Below are 17,885 nucleotides of genomic sequence, written 5' to 3'. Positions count from 1 at the left end.
CATCGAACTCTTTCTACTTTGAAGTTCTTTTATTCGTGCAAATGTTAGAAGTATGCGTATGTGAATAAAATGTTACAATTTTTCGAAAAATTCTACCCTATTTGATCCGATAGGGATCACGTGGTGGCAAAAAAAAAAGAAAAATTTGAGAACCGCTGCTCGAAATGTACGAGCAGCCACGTTCGATCTTACAGAACAGTGCCATTCTCGTGTAACCTTCGTTTCGTTTCTACGAATTGCAAATAACACTTCCTACTTTTCCCTCGTATCTCATTCTTACATTTCCTTTTTCAGTTTCCTCCTGTAGATGTTCGTTTTGTCAGCTGATATCTGTGCTTCGTTTTTATGGACTATAAAATATACAATACGGATCAATGTAAATATTACGAAGAAGAAACTTGGAAAATTGGAATACTCGAGATGGTCAAGCAGAGACACAGGCACAGTACTTTTAAAGTTTATTTTTATTTAAACTTCCACATTGTTCGCATTACCTTTTAAACATTATACGTATATCTTCGACAATAGTAAAATATTCATAAATAATAATAATAATAATAATAATAATAATAATAATAATAATCGTTACAATGCTTACATACTCTAAGCATTTCCGTGTTATAGTCTTTTAATGTAGTACACCTAAAAACTAACACATACATAAGTTATCGTTTACAGAAGATCGCTTTCTGTTCGCGTTTAATCGTTCGATTGAATTTTGTGCACAAGTACGCGATGACGCGTAAACATTTTTGTATTTTTCTCCACCTCATCGTGCCACATACGAAACGATACATCTAAAGATACACTTTCAAAGGCAATGCGTGTTTCTGAAAAATGTTCGTGTTACTTCTAAAAAGGAAGTATCAAAGCGTCGTAAAAGCTGGTCGTACCAAAAGGAAAAATAATTTATCAAACATCGTTTCTCTACAATTACACACGACGTTACAGGCGCCGTTTAGACCTTAACGATCACAATCATTTATTTGTTATCCGTGTAACAATGGATCGTCGCGACGCGGTCTTTAAACTGATTCGTAACTCGATTCCCTGCTGGTCGCGATTCGATCGATTCAACAACAACCATGAAAACACGTGTATCTCGAAGAACTGTCAAAGCGACGAAGCTGATCGAAAAAGAAAAGAAAAAAAAAAAAAAGAAAAGAAAAAAGAGAACACTGCGTATACGAAACACCTATGCGTCAAAATTTTATACAAAATTAGGCGGTTTGTCCCGTGGGCGTCGAACACGTTCCCGCGACGTTCTACAGATGTGTCTACGTTTTATTTTCTCATTCGCCCAACGAACAAACGATTTCCTTCCTCTACCCGAAATATTTGATTATCCTTCGTGACGCTTCGGCGCGTCGCCAAAATCGAAATCAAGCCCCCGACCCACCCCCTCCCTATGGTCCAGGTAAAAAATTGTTATCTTCCAGCGTGAACTTTGACAGTTAAGAATCCGTTCGATGTGATCTTTGAAATTCTTGAAAAACGAGTATAAAAAGTGACTCGGGTGTCTTCTCGGGACGCGATTCGACGACTCGTGAAATTAACGCGCGCCCGCCAAGCACCGAAAAGCGTTCCGGGTTACGTTGAACGTGGAACGTGTGCCTTCGTTGGTGTCAATTTCGCGGGACTCGTCGAAGTTATCGTTTCTCTACGGACAGGAGACTCGAGAGGAAATATTTTCATGACTGAGCAGGGAAGGACCGTTTCGCAGAAAATGGATACCGCAGTTGTGTGAAAAGAAAAAGAAAAAAAACGGATAATTCGCGGCGAAAGGTGGGAAATTTGGGAGGGGGAGAAAGAAGAGAAGAGAAAAGAAAAGAAACGTTCAAGAATCCATGAGGAAAGAAAATAGAAGAGAATAGTGGACTTGGAGGAATCGTTGGCAGGGATAGAAAGGAGCGATACGACGGACGCACGAATGATGGAATTCTCAGGGGTTGGATTTCGGGGATCGTTCTCTCGTGCGTACGTCCGAGTAAATTGTGCTTTTTTTTTTACTGGTGCGCGATCGGGATGAGTTTCTCGCCCTGTCCAATCGCCGGAAGCGGAGCCTCCACGGTCAGAACGCCATCCTTGCTCAACGAGGACTTGATGCTCTCGGGGTTGGTACCCTTCGGCAGCAGGAACTCGCGATTGTACTCCCTGTACACCGATTTGCTCTCCGTCTTTTCCTCGTGCTTCGCGTGGACCTGGACAAATCAGAAACAATACGTGTTGAGTTTGTTCTTTGTCTGAAACATCGTTTTCAAAGGAAAATTACAACCGCTAGGTACATGAAAAACATTGAGTTTCTTCTTTCCGTGAAATAGCATTTTCAAAGCAAAATTACAACCGCTAGGTACATGAAAAACATTGAGTTTGTTCTTTCTGTGAAATATCGTTCTCAAAGTAAAATTACAACCGCTGGGTATATGAAAAACATTGAGTTTGTTCTTTCTGTGAAATAGCGTTTTCAAAGTAAAATTACAACCGCTAGGTACATGAAAATCATTGAGTTTGTTCTTTCTGTGAAATAACATTTTCAAAGCAAAATTACAACCGATAGGTATATGAAAAATAGTTCGTCTTGAGTTTGTTCTTTCTGTGAAATATTATTTTCAAAGTAAAATTACAACGACTAGGTATTTGGATCGAGATCAGTGCCAGAACTCCCGATAATCGAAACATTCGGGATTGGTGTTGCCAACGTTTTAGCTGTTTCTTATTTATTACATTTATTTCCTAATATTGTCTGTATCTCTAATAGGTTGCTCGATAAGTTTTATCGAACGAAACTTATTGAAAGCTTATCGAACAACCTAGTATATTTGCGTGAAGAAATGTTCGATAACGATACAATACTTGGAATTATTCAAACGATGTTGAAATTAATTAACGAGAAACTCAAGCGATCGATTACTGACACGAATTTCTCTTAACCAAAAGATCTATAATTTTCTTCTCGATCTGGCACACTGATGGAAAGGTTACAGAAATTATATTCATTGTTCGGTCGTTTATTTTTGTTTCCTAATTATTTATTTTGTTTATCTAATTTAATTTTGTACAAACAATCATGAAACTTATTTTATTAATGTTCAGAGACTATATTCGAGATAAGAAAATTTCCTCGTTTCGATTTATCCCAATAAATCCAAATTTCTATTCGCACCACGATTTTCGGTTCAGCCTGTATGATTCCGACCTCCGCTAGAGGACTAATATTAGACCCGTCAATAACTAGTTTTCCAGGGAAATTTAGCAATTTTCACGCGCGGATGTGCCAAGACAAGGCCACGAATTTAGGTCGTAGCTTCGATTAAGTGTCCGTATTAATAAATCAGCTGGGGCAGGCCCGTGTCCGCAATCACGCGAGCTGAGTGCTGAAAGTCGATCGACACTGGCCTAAGCATGGTCAAGCTGCGCAGTAACCAGCACAGGGGTTGGTTTTCAGGAAACGTGACCACGATCATTTTTATCGAAATAAAAGTTTCGAGCAACGAATGAAAAGAAATCGTTCTCGTCGAGGAGAAACGAAAATTTCGTTCACAGAATCAAACATTGGGTTTGGAAAGTAATTTCGTTTTCCAAAATGGAGAATATATAATTTAATAGAATGTTTATACACTCGAAAAAAATCGTGTTTCGTTTTCACCAAAAAAAAAAAAACGAAATGACTTTCCGAACAAGCCAATATTGTGCGTAATAAAATAAAGTTCCATCGATCGAATAAACGTCGCGAATTTTCGAATAAATTTTTTACCGTCTTTGGTCATCGGTAAGATATTTTATTCGAACGAGCGATAACCATAATTTTATCCGTTCACTGTGCCCAGGAGTTTCTGAATCACGGATATTTACGGACACCGATAAGTCGAAACAGAAAATATTGTTAATATTGGCGTAAAAAGATCGTCCGTTATCGTTAAGATAAAACGTTGAACCGTAACGCTAACGCTTCCTCCTAAAATAAACAATAACTGCAATGATAATAACAACAACAATATGTTTTCGTTGCGTTAGAGATGCACACGATACGGATCGTAAGATTAAATAAAATACGACACATGGAGATAAATATATAGTTACGATGCACAAATACAGTTGCACGTTCGTGCGGTACAATATAGTATGAGAAAACGAAGTATAATACGATAAGAGAAGGAAGCGAAATGTGAAAACTAAAGAATAAAAGATCAACGAGGATCAACGTTATGGGAACAAAACGATAAGAAATGTGTGATCGCGCAATGGTGTAGAAAATAACAGGGACGATAAAACGGAAAGATACGTAAATGGTAATATATAAAATTGAAATCTTAATTGTTCCATAGTGCGTCGATTAATTACCACAATTCTGCGAACTTAACGTTGTATTACAGATACGAATCTAGGACGATATAAAACACGGAGAGTGAGAGTCCATCCGTAAAGAAGAGTTTATAAAGTGGTCGTACCAGAGGGAGGATGACTCTGTCGACCTAATTCTCATTTCGTGGAAAGGGATCGAAGTAATGGAAAAGTTGCTAGAGTCGTATCCCAGTTTTTATTTGTTTTTCAAGGAATTCCCTCCATCTTTTGGTTTCGGGGCAAATGGCTGAAATAAGTGACTCATGTTTCGCGATAGGAAGACGGGGGTGCAATGCCAATGTGCATTAGCATATATTAAGCGACTCGAGGAAAGTATACAAGGTAGTTCGCCAGAGACCTACGCTATTTTAAACAGTAGGAAGAAACGTTGATTTAAAAAGTTGCACGACTCCGCGGAGAACGTACAACGATAAATGTTTCCATGCAAATGCAAACGTATAAATCTGATCGATCGTTCTTGTTCCATTGAACTTGTTCTTTTAAATAGGATCCCCAATTTTTGCAGCTGGATTGAATAAAACAAAGTTATTAAAGTATATATGCTCCACGATGAATAATTTTCGAAATATTCAGCTGCTAAGGTATCGTAATTGTAATCTTCGAGCCTTCATGTTGCGTGCACCGTTTGAAGCGAAAAGGAACGCAAGAGGGCTAACGATCGGAAGATCTACCCTTCTACGGGTAGAGATAAGAGTAAAATATTATACAAACACAGGTCCAAGAATATTTATTATTAAGTTATCGTTAAAATATCAAAGTAAGGAAGGGAATAACAAGTTCGTCGACGATACATTACGATCTAAGAATCGGGTCCACGAGAAATATTTAATACGTTTATACGGGCTGTGGTTGCTATTTGAGATCGTTGAAGGTAATCGATACTTCTATTATTAATCATTTACTATTAATAGATACTCTATTTCAAAATGTCAGCCGACCTTGTCGATACCAGATCGGTATGGTTGAAAAATTATATTCCGTCTTCTCTTACTTTTCCGTTATTTATACTAGGTTGTACGATATGTTTTCCATTGTAAAAAGAAATACCATACTTCAACGTTTGAACAACTGTAAACATTCGAACGAGTCGACGGATCTGCACGAAACTTCACACGTGTTCATCAAACGGTAGTATAAACTTTTTCTATTTTTCTAACATCTTTGGAAAAATAAAACGACGTACCTATAGTAATAGTTCCATTTCTTATCGAACGACGAAATTTATCGAGCAACATACTAGAACGTATCGACTCAATTTAGAACCGTACGATTTTGGATCACCCTGTATGTTTTCTCAGGAAATAAGGGTGAGTGCTAGGGGTTGAGAACGAGAAGACGAGCGCGTGTGTCTCGTAAAGGACGCAAACATTGTAGGAAAGTAGGTTATGGGAGCCAGCGATAATGCCGGAACACGACAGTTTTACGAGCCTCGTTGCGCGGAATTGCTATCAGTAGGGGTTGAAGGTGAAACGAGAGAAGGGTGAAATAATAAGACGAGGAAATGGCGTCGGAAGGGCGCCACAGATTCGACCATGTTCGTTTCTCCCTGTTCCCCACGTCCGATCGATATATAAAAATTGCGTCTCTCACTTATCTAGTTAATAAAATTCGAAAATCGAGGAACAACGAATCTACCTTAGTTTCGTCACGCGAGAAAGAACGTTTCGTTCACGAACGTAAATTATTTTTTATTGCTGGTAGATAAACCAGTCGTCTACGCCTTATCGGGCACAGTACTCGAATAAATAATAGCAAATAACTCAAAATGATACGACGCGAGTTTCGCTCCGATAATTCACAGAATGGTCGAACGAACGCCACGAATCAACCTTGTCAGGGAAAAAAAGAATGATCGATGCAACAACGTAACCTGCACGCAAAACCGATAAAAATACGTTTTTCACGATGGACGCGTTTCCAGGTCGCGGGGAATTTTTGCGATCAACGTGGAATCGGGTTGATTCGGTCGTCATGGTATCGGATTACCGTGTGTATAAATAGGTGAAAGAAAAGATGAATCGAACATTTTAGAAAAGGACTCGATGTGTTCTCCTCTGATGACAACGTGCTTTTACACGACGATACGGTATCCTCTGACAGGGTGCACGCAACGTTAGGTGCAGATACTGGATAATTTTGGAGTTCGATTATCTTCGTCCGTCGATTCGAAGAGCCACACGTGTTGTTTTGAAACAACGTTATCGTTGAAATTAGCCCTGCCACCTGTTACGATACTCGACAGCAATATTGCCAAACGTTCGCAACTGCGACGACCTCATCCCGCCCGCCAACGACGTTTCGTCATCGTTCCGGGGACCGAGCCAACCATCTTCCAACTTGTGGACGATATTCGATACTCGATACCCGTGGAAATTTTCAAAATAGTTCCCCCTCGTTTTCTACTATTTTTTTTCTCGCTCTAGATGCCGTCTTCCCAAATGTACGTTGCTCTCAGAATCGTTCTAGAGTTAAAAGTAACTCAGGGTTGGATCGTAACAACCTTGTACGTTTTCTTCCCTCCGCAATACGTCAACGTGAATTTATATCGGTGCGACAATGTCTCGGTTATACGTTGCTCGGATTCGAGATCAAGAGTCATCCCCACCGTTGTTTGTGTTTCTACGAGTCGAGCATTTCCAAGAAACACAACCGACCGAACTGTAGCCCGTATTCTAAGCATCGTTCTAACTTTTATCAGTCATCGAAAACGATACCGATCGTATACACGTGTACTGATAATCGACACTTTCGATTTTCGAATATTACACGTAATGGATTTTGTTTCGTTACGACCGATGTTCGTACTATCGTTACAAGAAAAGAGAGAAACTGTTACGAGAGTTTAATTCGAAGTTTCAAAGTTTACTCACAAAGTGTTCCGGTGTGTTCGATGCCAAGATCGAATTTGTTTTGATCTCTGTAAAATAGTTAAAAGCTACCCCCACTTCTTCACCCAAGACACAACGTTCAACTATTTATTGGATTACTTTTCTAATTATATACATGAACGTATTTTACCAGTACCCCTTCCAAATTGTTTTCGACATCTCAAAATGAAGCACCAATATTCTATATTATCTGTCTAGCGAAGCAATTGTAACCTCACGGTGCCATCGATCAGAGTTTCGAAAGAAACAAAACCTATTAAAGAACAACAATCGCGATTCACCCGGAATAGTTGAGCTGGAGCTTCGAGGAAGAGGCGGTTAATGTATTCGTTGGCTTCGTGTCGGTAGAATATCGCTCGAAAAATGGTAATTAAATTCACGTCAAAAGCCAGGCCAGTTCCAGCCAAGTTGGCTTTTCGGCCAAATTATTGATAATTACGGGTAGTTTGCGTATCGCGGAGCGATCGTCCAGCGTTCACCGTGCATAGCGTTCCGAGTTCCTGGAACTCGATGTTCGCGTGATCCGTCCCCGACCAGGTTGCCATTCGTTCTGCGTCGTGGAACACTTTTCAGATACTATCGACGAACGGGGGCCCTCCTCTGGTCGAATATACACGAGCTCCGATCTACGTCTCGAGCGAAACGCTGGCGCTCCTCGAGCTACCAGTCCATTGACTCGCGAGAAATAAACTGACACGCTCCTCGGGCCAACCGCGAAAATTCAAAGGGCGAGAACGAATATTTTATGCAATTATTATCTCACGCGTATACCTTAAATGGGTTATAACGCGACCCTGGGTTTTACGCACGAATGCAAATGTAAACCACCCGCGGTGAAGGTAGAGTGTACGAACTTGCGCGAAACGAATATTAATATCGTTATATTGATTTACGAAATCTGGTTGTAATGAATTATCTGGTTATAACTTTAACCGTTAAGAGTAATTTAAAGAAAAATGAATTCTATGTGTTACAGCAATCGTATAAAACGAATCGGTGAAGTGACGTTTGAAGTCACAATTGTAGAGATGTTTATCGATTATTTCGATACGATCCACGGAGCAATCGATAATTATTATTGTAGACGAAAGTTAAATTTATTCTATTCCACGGTGGAATCGATACAAACGCGATTCCGTTATCGATTTGTAATACGGAGCGCGTAATTGTGTATCGGTATTTCCAACGTTTATTATCGCGTAAAACATAGATAAGTAGGTAACGTGCGAAAATGCACGAACGGATAGTCAATACTCGAAACAATTTGCTCGTCCGTCGGGTTTCTAAATACGTCGATGACACTAGTCAACTCTGCGTCGTCTTGACGTAACGTTCCGGTAATGAGATTCAATTTATACGAAATCCCGTAAAAAGCTGCCCGCTACGCTACACACTATTTGCATGCCATCGAATGGCTACTCGGACTCTAGCCGGCTAGGTGATGCAATATCTATTTTTAATGCGTCTGGTCGCCTAAGCTAGGCTAGCTGCTGCCCGATTTTACAAATCGACGCCGAGAAATTTCCATCCCGTGCGACACGGTTCCGATACCTCTATTCGGATCGCTTAACCGAATTTCGATCGTTCGTCCATTGTAAAAAAATACTACGACACTTGAACTTCGAACCACTGTAAATATACAAACGAGACGACAGATCTATACGAAACTTCGCACGCGTTCATCGAACAATAGTAGTATCTTTAGAAAAATAAAACGACGAACCTAATAGCTCTATTTCTTATCAAACCGCAAAACTTATCGAGCAAGCTATTATATATTAAACGCTTCGAGGACGTTTTCAGTGGCAAGAGGGCTCAGCTAAGGGGTTGAGTAGTCACACCGGTCAATCGATGCAATACACGGTGTCGAAGTGGCCTTTGCTGGGCACGCCGCCACAGATGCTGTCGTCGATACGTCATTGACTGTCGTATGCATTCAAACCCTTCCGGCTGGGTTTTAATTGTGCTGCATGCGTCGCCTATGCGTCCCTGTAATTCCTCAAGAGTTTGTACCAACGACTCGCCAAACAAGGTTGGGTATGCTTGTCGATGCGACTGCTTGGCATTCGTTCTAACAGTTCCTATGCCTACTTTATAATTGTTTAGCACAATTCGCGTGCCGTGATTGCAGGTGGCTCTATCCGAGAAACAAGAGTTTCTTCGATTCGAATTCTTTCATCGAGAACACCCCCCATATATATAATACGTAAGTATGAATTTACAAAGGTACAGTGTAAATTCTCATCGTTAAACGCGTCGTCTACCCTGCCAGTTTTCCAGGCCTACGATATCCTCGCTATTCGTTCAAATTATAGCGCGAAAGACACAAGTATGCGATACTTCAATGTTGTATATATTATTTCACAGTACAGTGAGTTCTCGAGTTACGCGTCTCGAGTTACGTGGATTCGTAGGCACGCGGTTGGGTCCCCCACTTACGTCGTTACGCATACTTTACCTACACGTATGTACGAGTTAAATAAAGTTTTCGTCTTCCAATTTTTCTTTGCGCAAAGGAATGCATACGATCCCGGTCAGCTTCGATTACCTTTCAAAATTAATTAAAATACGAAGAAAACTTTGGAACGAGTCATAGGAAAGCAAACCGGTCAATAATAATACCTAAATAACTTCTCGACCGATCGTGAACCGTTATCGACGAAGAAAATATTCATTTCCGTTGCGCGAGAACTTTTTCTCCATTTCTTACAAATTTCAATTCGAACTAGATCTTTTATTGCACGAGTCCCGTTGCAACAGTTCCTTTGTAACCCGTCGAAAAAGCACCGCAACCGTTTCGATTCCCGGTATCTCGAGCTAGAATGCGCTCGCATCGATTTTCGAATACCAATCTCGAATCCATCTGTCCATCGTGTTCACCGTACGGTGTTTCTGCAACGCCCGATCAATGACACTCGATCGCGTTGCAGAACGCGTCGGGCATTCGATTCGTAGATGTTCCGCGATTTCTCGCAAGGTTAAGGCCAGGTTATTTGGTTCGTTGGCAAGCCGACGAGCGCGTGGACAGATCGGTCGAACTGGTCCAAGAACGAGAGCACCGTGGCGTTGGAGCCTTCGACGCGTCGACGCACCGCCGAGGACACCGAAACCCAGCTCATTAGCGTCGTTTGCGTAACGCAATTAGCACGATCGGCCTCGCCCACCCTTGCTCGAGCTACCACTGACACGAGTCGGACCAGGCTGTTGTGCCTTTCGCGCGTGTGCCGTTTAACCTGGGTGCGGTCCACCGTTTCCTGCACCTGCATTTTTTACACGCGACGAAGATCAACGATACTCCGACCTAACCGACACCTGGACAACTCCAAACGGAACTCGACGTTTTCAAACGGGGCGCTTCGCTATTTATCCAGATTTTCTACCGCGATGAATTATCATTTAACACGATTACGTCGACGCTTGGAATCTCGAACGTATTCTTTACAACTGCTCGCCATATACTAACAGTACAGTCACTAGGTTGCTCGATAAGTTTTGTCGTTCTATAAAACGAGTACTACATTGAACAGTGCTATATTGAACAGTACTGTCCAATAAGTTTCATCGAACGACAAAACTGCTTAAACGATCCATCAAGGGGACTGTTCGATTCAATGCTTGTTAAAAAGGTATAAGTTTAAAGTATATTAAAAAAAAAATTCCCAATGTCAACTATTCTCGGTCCGAAAGACGATATCTCTTAACCCGAGTGCGTTTAAAAATTGTATTTTTGGCACTCGTTTCCTAACGAACGAAGCTTACATAGTAACCCAATATTTTCTTTGGATCGTCGCGTAGAGCGACGTGCAGGAAAACAAGGTAAAAGTAAAGCGACCGTAGAATCGTGGTTTCCGTGCAACAATAAAAGCAGATGGACGCGCGTCTGCTGCGGTTTGCAGGTCGAAGACTTTTTTTCCTCTCGTCTTCTTTTTCTTCTTCTTCTTCGAGAAGAAGAAGAAGAAGAAGAAGATTGCGTTACGCTCGAGATGCAATAAGAAATAGGCACAAGGTGCGCGTGTAATGCCGCGAAAGACAGGATATATGCATGTAAATGGAACGTATTGCAACGATAATGCGGTTACGAGCGCCTCTCACGAGAGGAGAGTATCGTTCTCCGCTTGGGAACCCGAGCGTCCATTCGACGGAATAAACGCGAAAGCGCGGACTCGGTGTCTCGACAACGATTAACGAGTTCACGCGGAAAGGGAACATTAAAATAATCCCGTAGCCGGAGATTAATTGTTCCCTGTGTTGGTTTCGCGAATTCTTATTGCGTTAACGCAGCTGCGCGTCCTCGTTCGGTTCCCGGCGCTAATAAAATCGTGCGTTCTTTTCGTTGAATTAAACTATCGTCGCGAACAGGATTCGTCGACGAGTTCACTGCCGAAACAACGATAATCAAATTTTTCGTTGCGTGAAAATATATTTCTCAAGTTAATACAGTGAATTCAATTTGGATAATCGAAGAACGAGGGAACGGGACGACGAAGTACAGAAACATCTTCGTTAACGTTCTATCATCTTTATCGTAAACTTTGGTAATTATTCTTCGATTAAATGAAGCGCCCAAGAAACGTAAGATACTTTCTTCGATTGACTTTAAAAGATGAACGAATTACACCCGTATTACCCCGAGTTCCTGTACGATAATTACATACGCTTTACCCAAACGGTTAAACCTACATATACGATCCGCTTGGTCACCCAATGGAACTTGGTTTCTTTCGGAGCAGAATAAAACTTTCCGTGTAATTGAAATCTTCTTTCACTTCCGAAAACGGAAAGATCCTTTCGAACTTCTCCTACAGAAGTTTCGATTCGAACGTTCGTAATTATTTCCTTGGAAAATCCACACTGGGTTAAAAAGTTGTACAATTTCGTAGAAAAAGTTAACCGAGAGATATTTCTCTCTCGACGTTCATCGACTCGAGTCGCGTATTACGAGGCTCGTAGCTCGAGGCAACGAACGCGTTGAATCTTCTCGGTTCGCCTCGAGAGAACACCGGCGACGCGTCCTCCGTGTCAGAGGGGTTAACCCGGCAGATTCGAGTCGTTCTAGACAGTTACGAGGTCTCGAGAGCACCAACAGCGAGTATCTTTTGTTCCCCGGCGAGTAGCATCCGTGCGAATCGATACGTCGAGCAAGAGAGAGAAAGAGAGAGAGAGAGAGAGAGTACGATTTCTTCGGCGAGGAGCGTCTGGCTCGCGGCGGTCGAGGAAACGCGGTGGTGCTCTCCTCTCCGTGGCGTGCTCGCGATATCGATCGGGGCTCGCCCGTAAAAGACCAAAAGCAAGCGAGCGAGCGAGCAAGCAAGCAACCGGAGCGCCCCAGGTAACCCTAGACAGAGGGAAACGAAGGGAAATGGCAGCCCGAAGGGAGCCACCAATGGACGACCGAGCGACCGAGCGAGCGAGCCCTGACACGCTGCCACCGGTAACTCAACTCTGACTAGGATCTAAGCTTTCCAGCTGGATATCGTCTTACCGGGCCGCGAGGATTACGCAAAACCGTGGAACCGGCTTCAACGACACCCGATCATCGAATTCAGAGGCGTTCAAGCCACCGACACCCTTCCTTGCTTCGAACCGCTCCAAGCTTCCGGTTGGAAGCGGTGTGTTCCGTACTAGGCATCGATGAACACTCCGGTAACACCCCACCCCGCTTACGAGTAACGTAAACATGTTTACGCGTGGAGCGTTACCGAGTCGTTTCGCAACGCGTGTCCCGTCACCTGCTTCGGTGAGGAGACTCGACGAAAACGAGGGAAAAACTTCGAGTACGCGTTCGATCGTGTTTGATCTTGTTCGAGAAGTATTCGGATTTTGGAAGCGATTTGGAATCACACGGTGAGTGAATTTTTACCTGCTGGACTTGTGCAACAGGATAGAATCGTTTGTATCGAATTTAAATCAAATGGTTTGTAATTAAGAGTCGATGGACCGTAAGAATGATCGTAACTAGGGAACGAGGTCAAACGGGGTACGCGTGTTTGCGTAAATTTGTTCATCGATCCGTGTCCCCTCTTCGCCACCGAGGAAAGTACCGGATGTTAGGAAACATTTCTCCCGTTACTATATTTTCGCGAAAGTATCGCCGATAGATCGACCCGGTTTATCCGATAATTCTTTCGACTAAGCTATCTCGCGTTCGGGACCGGTACATTTATAGCGAGGTTGCGCAATAGTTTCCGGAATAAATGTTCTTTTCGAAGGTTTCGAAATATCGAAAGAAACCCGGAGAAACGTTTCGGGAATTACGGCGCCGGAACGCTCCGGAAAGCTCGTATCGTTTCGTAACCACGGTTTCGTGGGGTCCATCGGTTCGAAAGAACGCGGGAGCCACCCTGACTCAGAAACTAAATATAACCGTGAAATTTTCACATTCTCGCCTCTGCCTCTTTCCACGCTCGCTCGTAAACCAGACTCGTCGAATCGTCCGAGCTTTCGAAAGACAATTAAACCGCGGACCGTAACGCGAGACTCCTTTCCGAACCGTCTAATAACGTATTCTCCTTGACCGAAAAAGGAAAGCCCGCGCGACGCTCCATGTTTTCATAACAGCTTCATCACCGACCCGAATGTTACCACCAAACATGGCAACCGCCAAACTGGCGATCTTGACAATATTCCATCATTTTCTACACCGAGTTCTCTCTTTACGCGTACGTCCTTCGCGATTCGTTTTCTCAAATACGAAACAAACTTCTTCTTCGGAAAGATAGAACCAAATCTAGGCCACTATTCGTTCCCTGATCGCTTCCCGATTCTCTACGAGAACGTAATACTTAAATGTCCAATTAGAATTCCAAACCACGAAATTTTCCCGGATCGAAAACAGTACACTGAATCAGATAGCGACCGTGGATCTCCTCTCGAGTCCAAAGAGTTAAGTTTCGCGTTTGCAGCAGCTAGCCACGTTAGCTCGTTACGCGACTAGTCCTCCTCCTCCGTCGAGCGAAAGCTTATCGAGCGATAAATAACGATACAAAACCCGTGTCGATTCTGTAGCTCGCGCGCAGGTATTCCGCGAACGAGCCGGCGAACACCTGTAGCCGTCGAACGACCATAAAGTCCATAGATCAAACCACGCGTTATCGGCGGCCATTAAAACTCGATCGGAGCGTTCTTCCAGGGGCGACCCGGTTGCCCCAAACGGGCAAACGAACCAACATTTCGCAACGGTGCCCTCGAAGTCGCCGGGCGTACCAGCTCGTTTGAATAAGACCACTGAACAAACCGGTCCCCGCTCCTATTTATCCACCGCGTACGCTTTATCGAGCCTGGATGACGTCAGCGAACCGCTGGCTAACTCGCACAATGAGCGGAGAGAGCATTCTTCGTTCTGCTGCTCATCCTTCGGAACGCGTCCTTGAAGGAGCCCTTTAAGGACCGCCGATATTGCGCGCGCAACCGACCGACCTGAATTCTCACCGGACCTTGACCACGATCGACGCGCACGCGGCCAACCTGTTTCGAGCGGTTTGTTCTTTAAAATTCCGCTCGCGCAGGACCGGTTAAGGAAGATCGCGCCGTTTCAACGATGGCTACCAAAAAAGAATCCGCGTCTCGTGACTAGGGATCGAGTACACTCTAACTAGGTTCGCGTACAACGGTTCCAGGCTCCTCGAACACTTCCACAAACGGAAGCGATACTTTTTTTGTTTTTCTTTTTTTTTTTTTTGAAGAAACTGAACGTTACTCGCGCTCGAGCGAGGGACGGTGTGGAACAACCATACTTATGTGTGGTTGTAAATAAGCGTCGTAAATACGCAACGTAGCCGTGTAGGTACGTACGCTTAGGCGTTTGCCAGGGGAGTGTAACGGTACGAGGTATAGCGAGATAAGATTGGAGGATACAGCGGATGGACAGGAAGAAGAAGGAAATAACGGAATACTCGAGAAAGGTAGAGGTGAATAGAAAAGGATACGATAATGTATACAGTTAAATGTATCCAAAGATTCGAGAGAAGCTGGGACGTATAAATGTATGATAAAATAGAAATCGGCGAGGAACCGGTGACATTGAGTATCTTTGAGCGAACTTGGATCGAGGAAAGATAAATCTAAAGTTTCTGTAGATACTTTGCGCAAGAAAACCGATACAGTCTCATCGAGGAGTCAAACGATACACCGATTCCGATGTCTGCCTTGTGGTTACCATCTATTTAAAGTACCAATGCGGATAGTTGATCACCAACCACGGATTTTTAATTGGTCAGCTGCACGATTGAAAAATCTCTACGTCCTCCGGACGATGTTCAATCGATGGTATCTCTCTCTATCGGTGTTAGGAAGATCACTCGTTTCCAAAGTCTCTCTGTAATTTCTAGGAAAGTATTCTTTCGTCTCTGTTAAGAACCACGCGAAAACCTTGTTCTTACAGATCGTAACAGAATTGTAACTTCGGGGAAAATCTTGCAAGATTCTTTCAGAAGTGCACTCTTTCGCTTCGTTGCAAACGATGTAATTGTCGATGAAGTAGGAAGAGGGAATAAACGACAAAGTGAACACGATCGTGCAATGACTACGTCTTCCGTGTCTACGCGAAGAAACAAGTATACGTAACAACGATGAAAAATGAATTCGTTAATCGCGGCGACGCCTTGGTAACGGTAACCGGCGTCATTGTTTCGTGGTTCCAGCAGAGGAAGAATAAAAAAAGTGCAGCGGAGCCGAGGTTTATCAGAGGCAGACAGGTCTCGTTTAGCGGGGAAATCGGAATAAAGCAGTCACTGTTCGTGGGTGTACAGAATCCTCCGCTTCTTTGATCTTTCTTCCATTAGAGTGGCGGAGGAGGAGAGCATCGCGGTGCAACGACCCTGCCCTACGAGTTTGGCGTAACGGTGGTGCTCGATTTTTCTAACACGACCGTTGAAAGTTCCGCGCTCCGCAAACTAGTTTCCCCGTTTTTACGCGTATCCCGTGCCTTTCGTCTCGCGTTCCTCTTCTTTCGGTTTCTCCTCGTCGCGGTGATCTTTCGCACCTTTGAGATCGTCCAGCTCGAAGATCAAAGCGTTTCGTAGAAATAGAAAAATATATTACGCGCGTACGGACGCACGTGCCCTTTTGCGAACGAATTCCTCACCTTGGAGTTTACAACCGGCAAGATTTGCGATTCCACGAAATTGGAGAATATCAAATGCCTCGTAAATAAAGTATCCATTTTTCAAACTCTTTATAATTTAAACGTACGATGTTCGGAAGAATGGGAAGATTTATGCAGAAAGAAACCATGCATCGTTGCGCTTAAGAAAACAATGAGGTCGTATAGAGATAGATCAAAGGTTATGCCATTAAATTTTTTTCTCTACCATTTTCCTCTGTCGTCAACCGTATAATATGCCCCGTTTGAATCGCGCGACACACCTTCTACAATATCTACGATCTATCGATTCTGTGCTTCGCGCCACTTGAACCGTTTCTATGAACCGACTATCCGATCGGTATTTAAAACAATTTTGAGCTACGATGTCGATACAATGTCTCCGATAGGAGAGAACAAAAATAGAATCGTGTACAACGATTAGAGGAACTTCCAAGCTTCGAAGACACCAGTTTCGACCCTTTCGATGCCTAGGGCACTTATGAGCGTTAAAAGAAAATCGAGCACACGAAAAAATAACCGTGTACAACTTTTAGGGGAACTTTCAAGCCTCGAAGACAGCAGTTTCGACCCTTTCGATGTCGAGGGCACTTACGAGCGCTCGATAGCGCGCGACGCGCACCTATAGGCGTTATATATCTAATAAACGGGACTACAGAATTTCTACACGCGTAACGGTCGCTCAAATCTTGGAATCGAAAAACGATATTTATCTTCCGAGCGGACCTGACGTTAAACCTGTCGTGCCAGAAGATGAAAAAGCTGATCGCGCGAACGAAACGCTCGGGACCTAAGAGACGTCGGGTTACAGAATCGTGAGAGATCGCAGCATTCCTAGTTGTCGCGTATGAGCTTCACAATGGCCGAACATTATTCTAAGCCGTCGCGGTATGACGAGCGCCATGAACTTATTTTTGGCGCGAGTTATTTTCGTCGACTCGTCGACGGGTCGACGGGAACACCAGCCAACCAAGTAACACGCTCACGCACGCTTCGGAGAAAATTCTGGTCCCGACTTCCTGCGCAAATTTTCGCTCGCAGACGGACGATAAACGTTCCTTACCCTCTGTTAGCCATTATCAACCGCGAAAGACGCGGGAATGCGGCCAGAATATCGACCCCGATAAACTATATTTTTGCCTCGGGCCGAAAACGTAAATACGACCATCAATGGCAAATATTTACAGAGGTGTATCGATCGAATGTAATCTGTAAGTTATTCGTAACCTTTTTGAGAGAAAATTAATTTCAACGGAAGGTGCACAGAGCTGGAGAATCGTGTAATACTATTTCGTGTGTATTGCCTCCATTTTTAAATGGAACAACACACTCTGGAACTCGAGAGAGAGAGCATTGAAATCTCCAAGTCCGCCGACGAGTAATCGAGTCAACGGTAAGTAATTTTTTTATCGATAGTTACGCATTCGAAATTATTAATCCGACTACACTGTCTACAATTAAACAAATATCGACGAGAAATGTATGCACTGTACGATATCTGTTCACTAAGTATTCGCATTTAAAGATTTGAAACC

The 17,885-nt window shown here is 43.2% G+C and overlaps 1 protein-coding gene across 2 annotated transcripts in view; it reads right to left on the bottom strand.

Moving 5' to 3' along the window:
- Positions 1 to 446: 446 nt before the first annotated feature.
- Positions 447 to 17,885, bottom strand: part of LOC143152884 (alpha-crystallin B chain) — a 37,026-nt gene continuing 19,587 nt past the window's right edge. For both annotated transcript variants that reach the window (XM_076323478.1, XM_076323480.1), the window contains one exon: positions 447 to 2,201. In XM_076323478.1, coding sequence (XP_076179593.1) covers positions 2,007 to 2,201 — 195 coding nt within the window. In that variant the 3' untranslated portion in view covers positions 447 to 2,006. The remainder of the gene's footprint in view (positions 2,202 to 17,885) is intronic.

Source organism: Ptiloglossa arizonensis, chromosome 11, assembly GCF_051014685.1.
Source record: "Ptiloglossa arizonensis isolate GNS036 chromosome 11, iyPtiAriz1_principal, whole genome shotgun sequence".
In the NCBI taxonomy this organism is placed as follows: domain Eukaryota; kingdom Metazoa; phylum Arthropoda; class Insecta; order Hymenoptera; family Colletidae; genus Ptiloglossa; species Ptiloglossa arizonensis.
The sequence above is the reverse complement of the archived record's forward strand: the minus strand, read 5'-3'. Positions and strand labels throughout refer to the sequence as shown.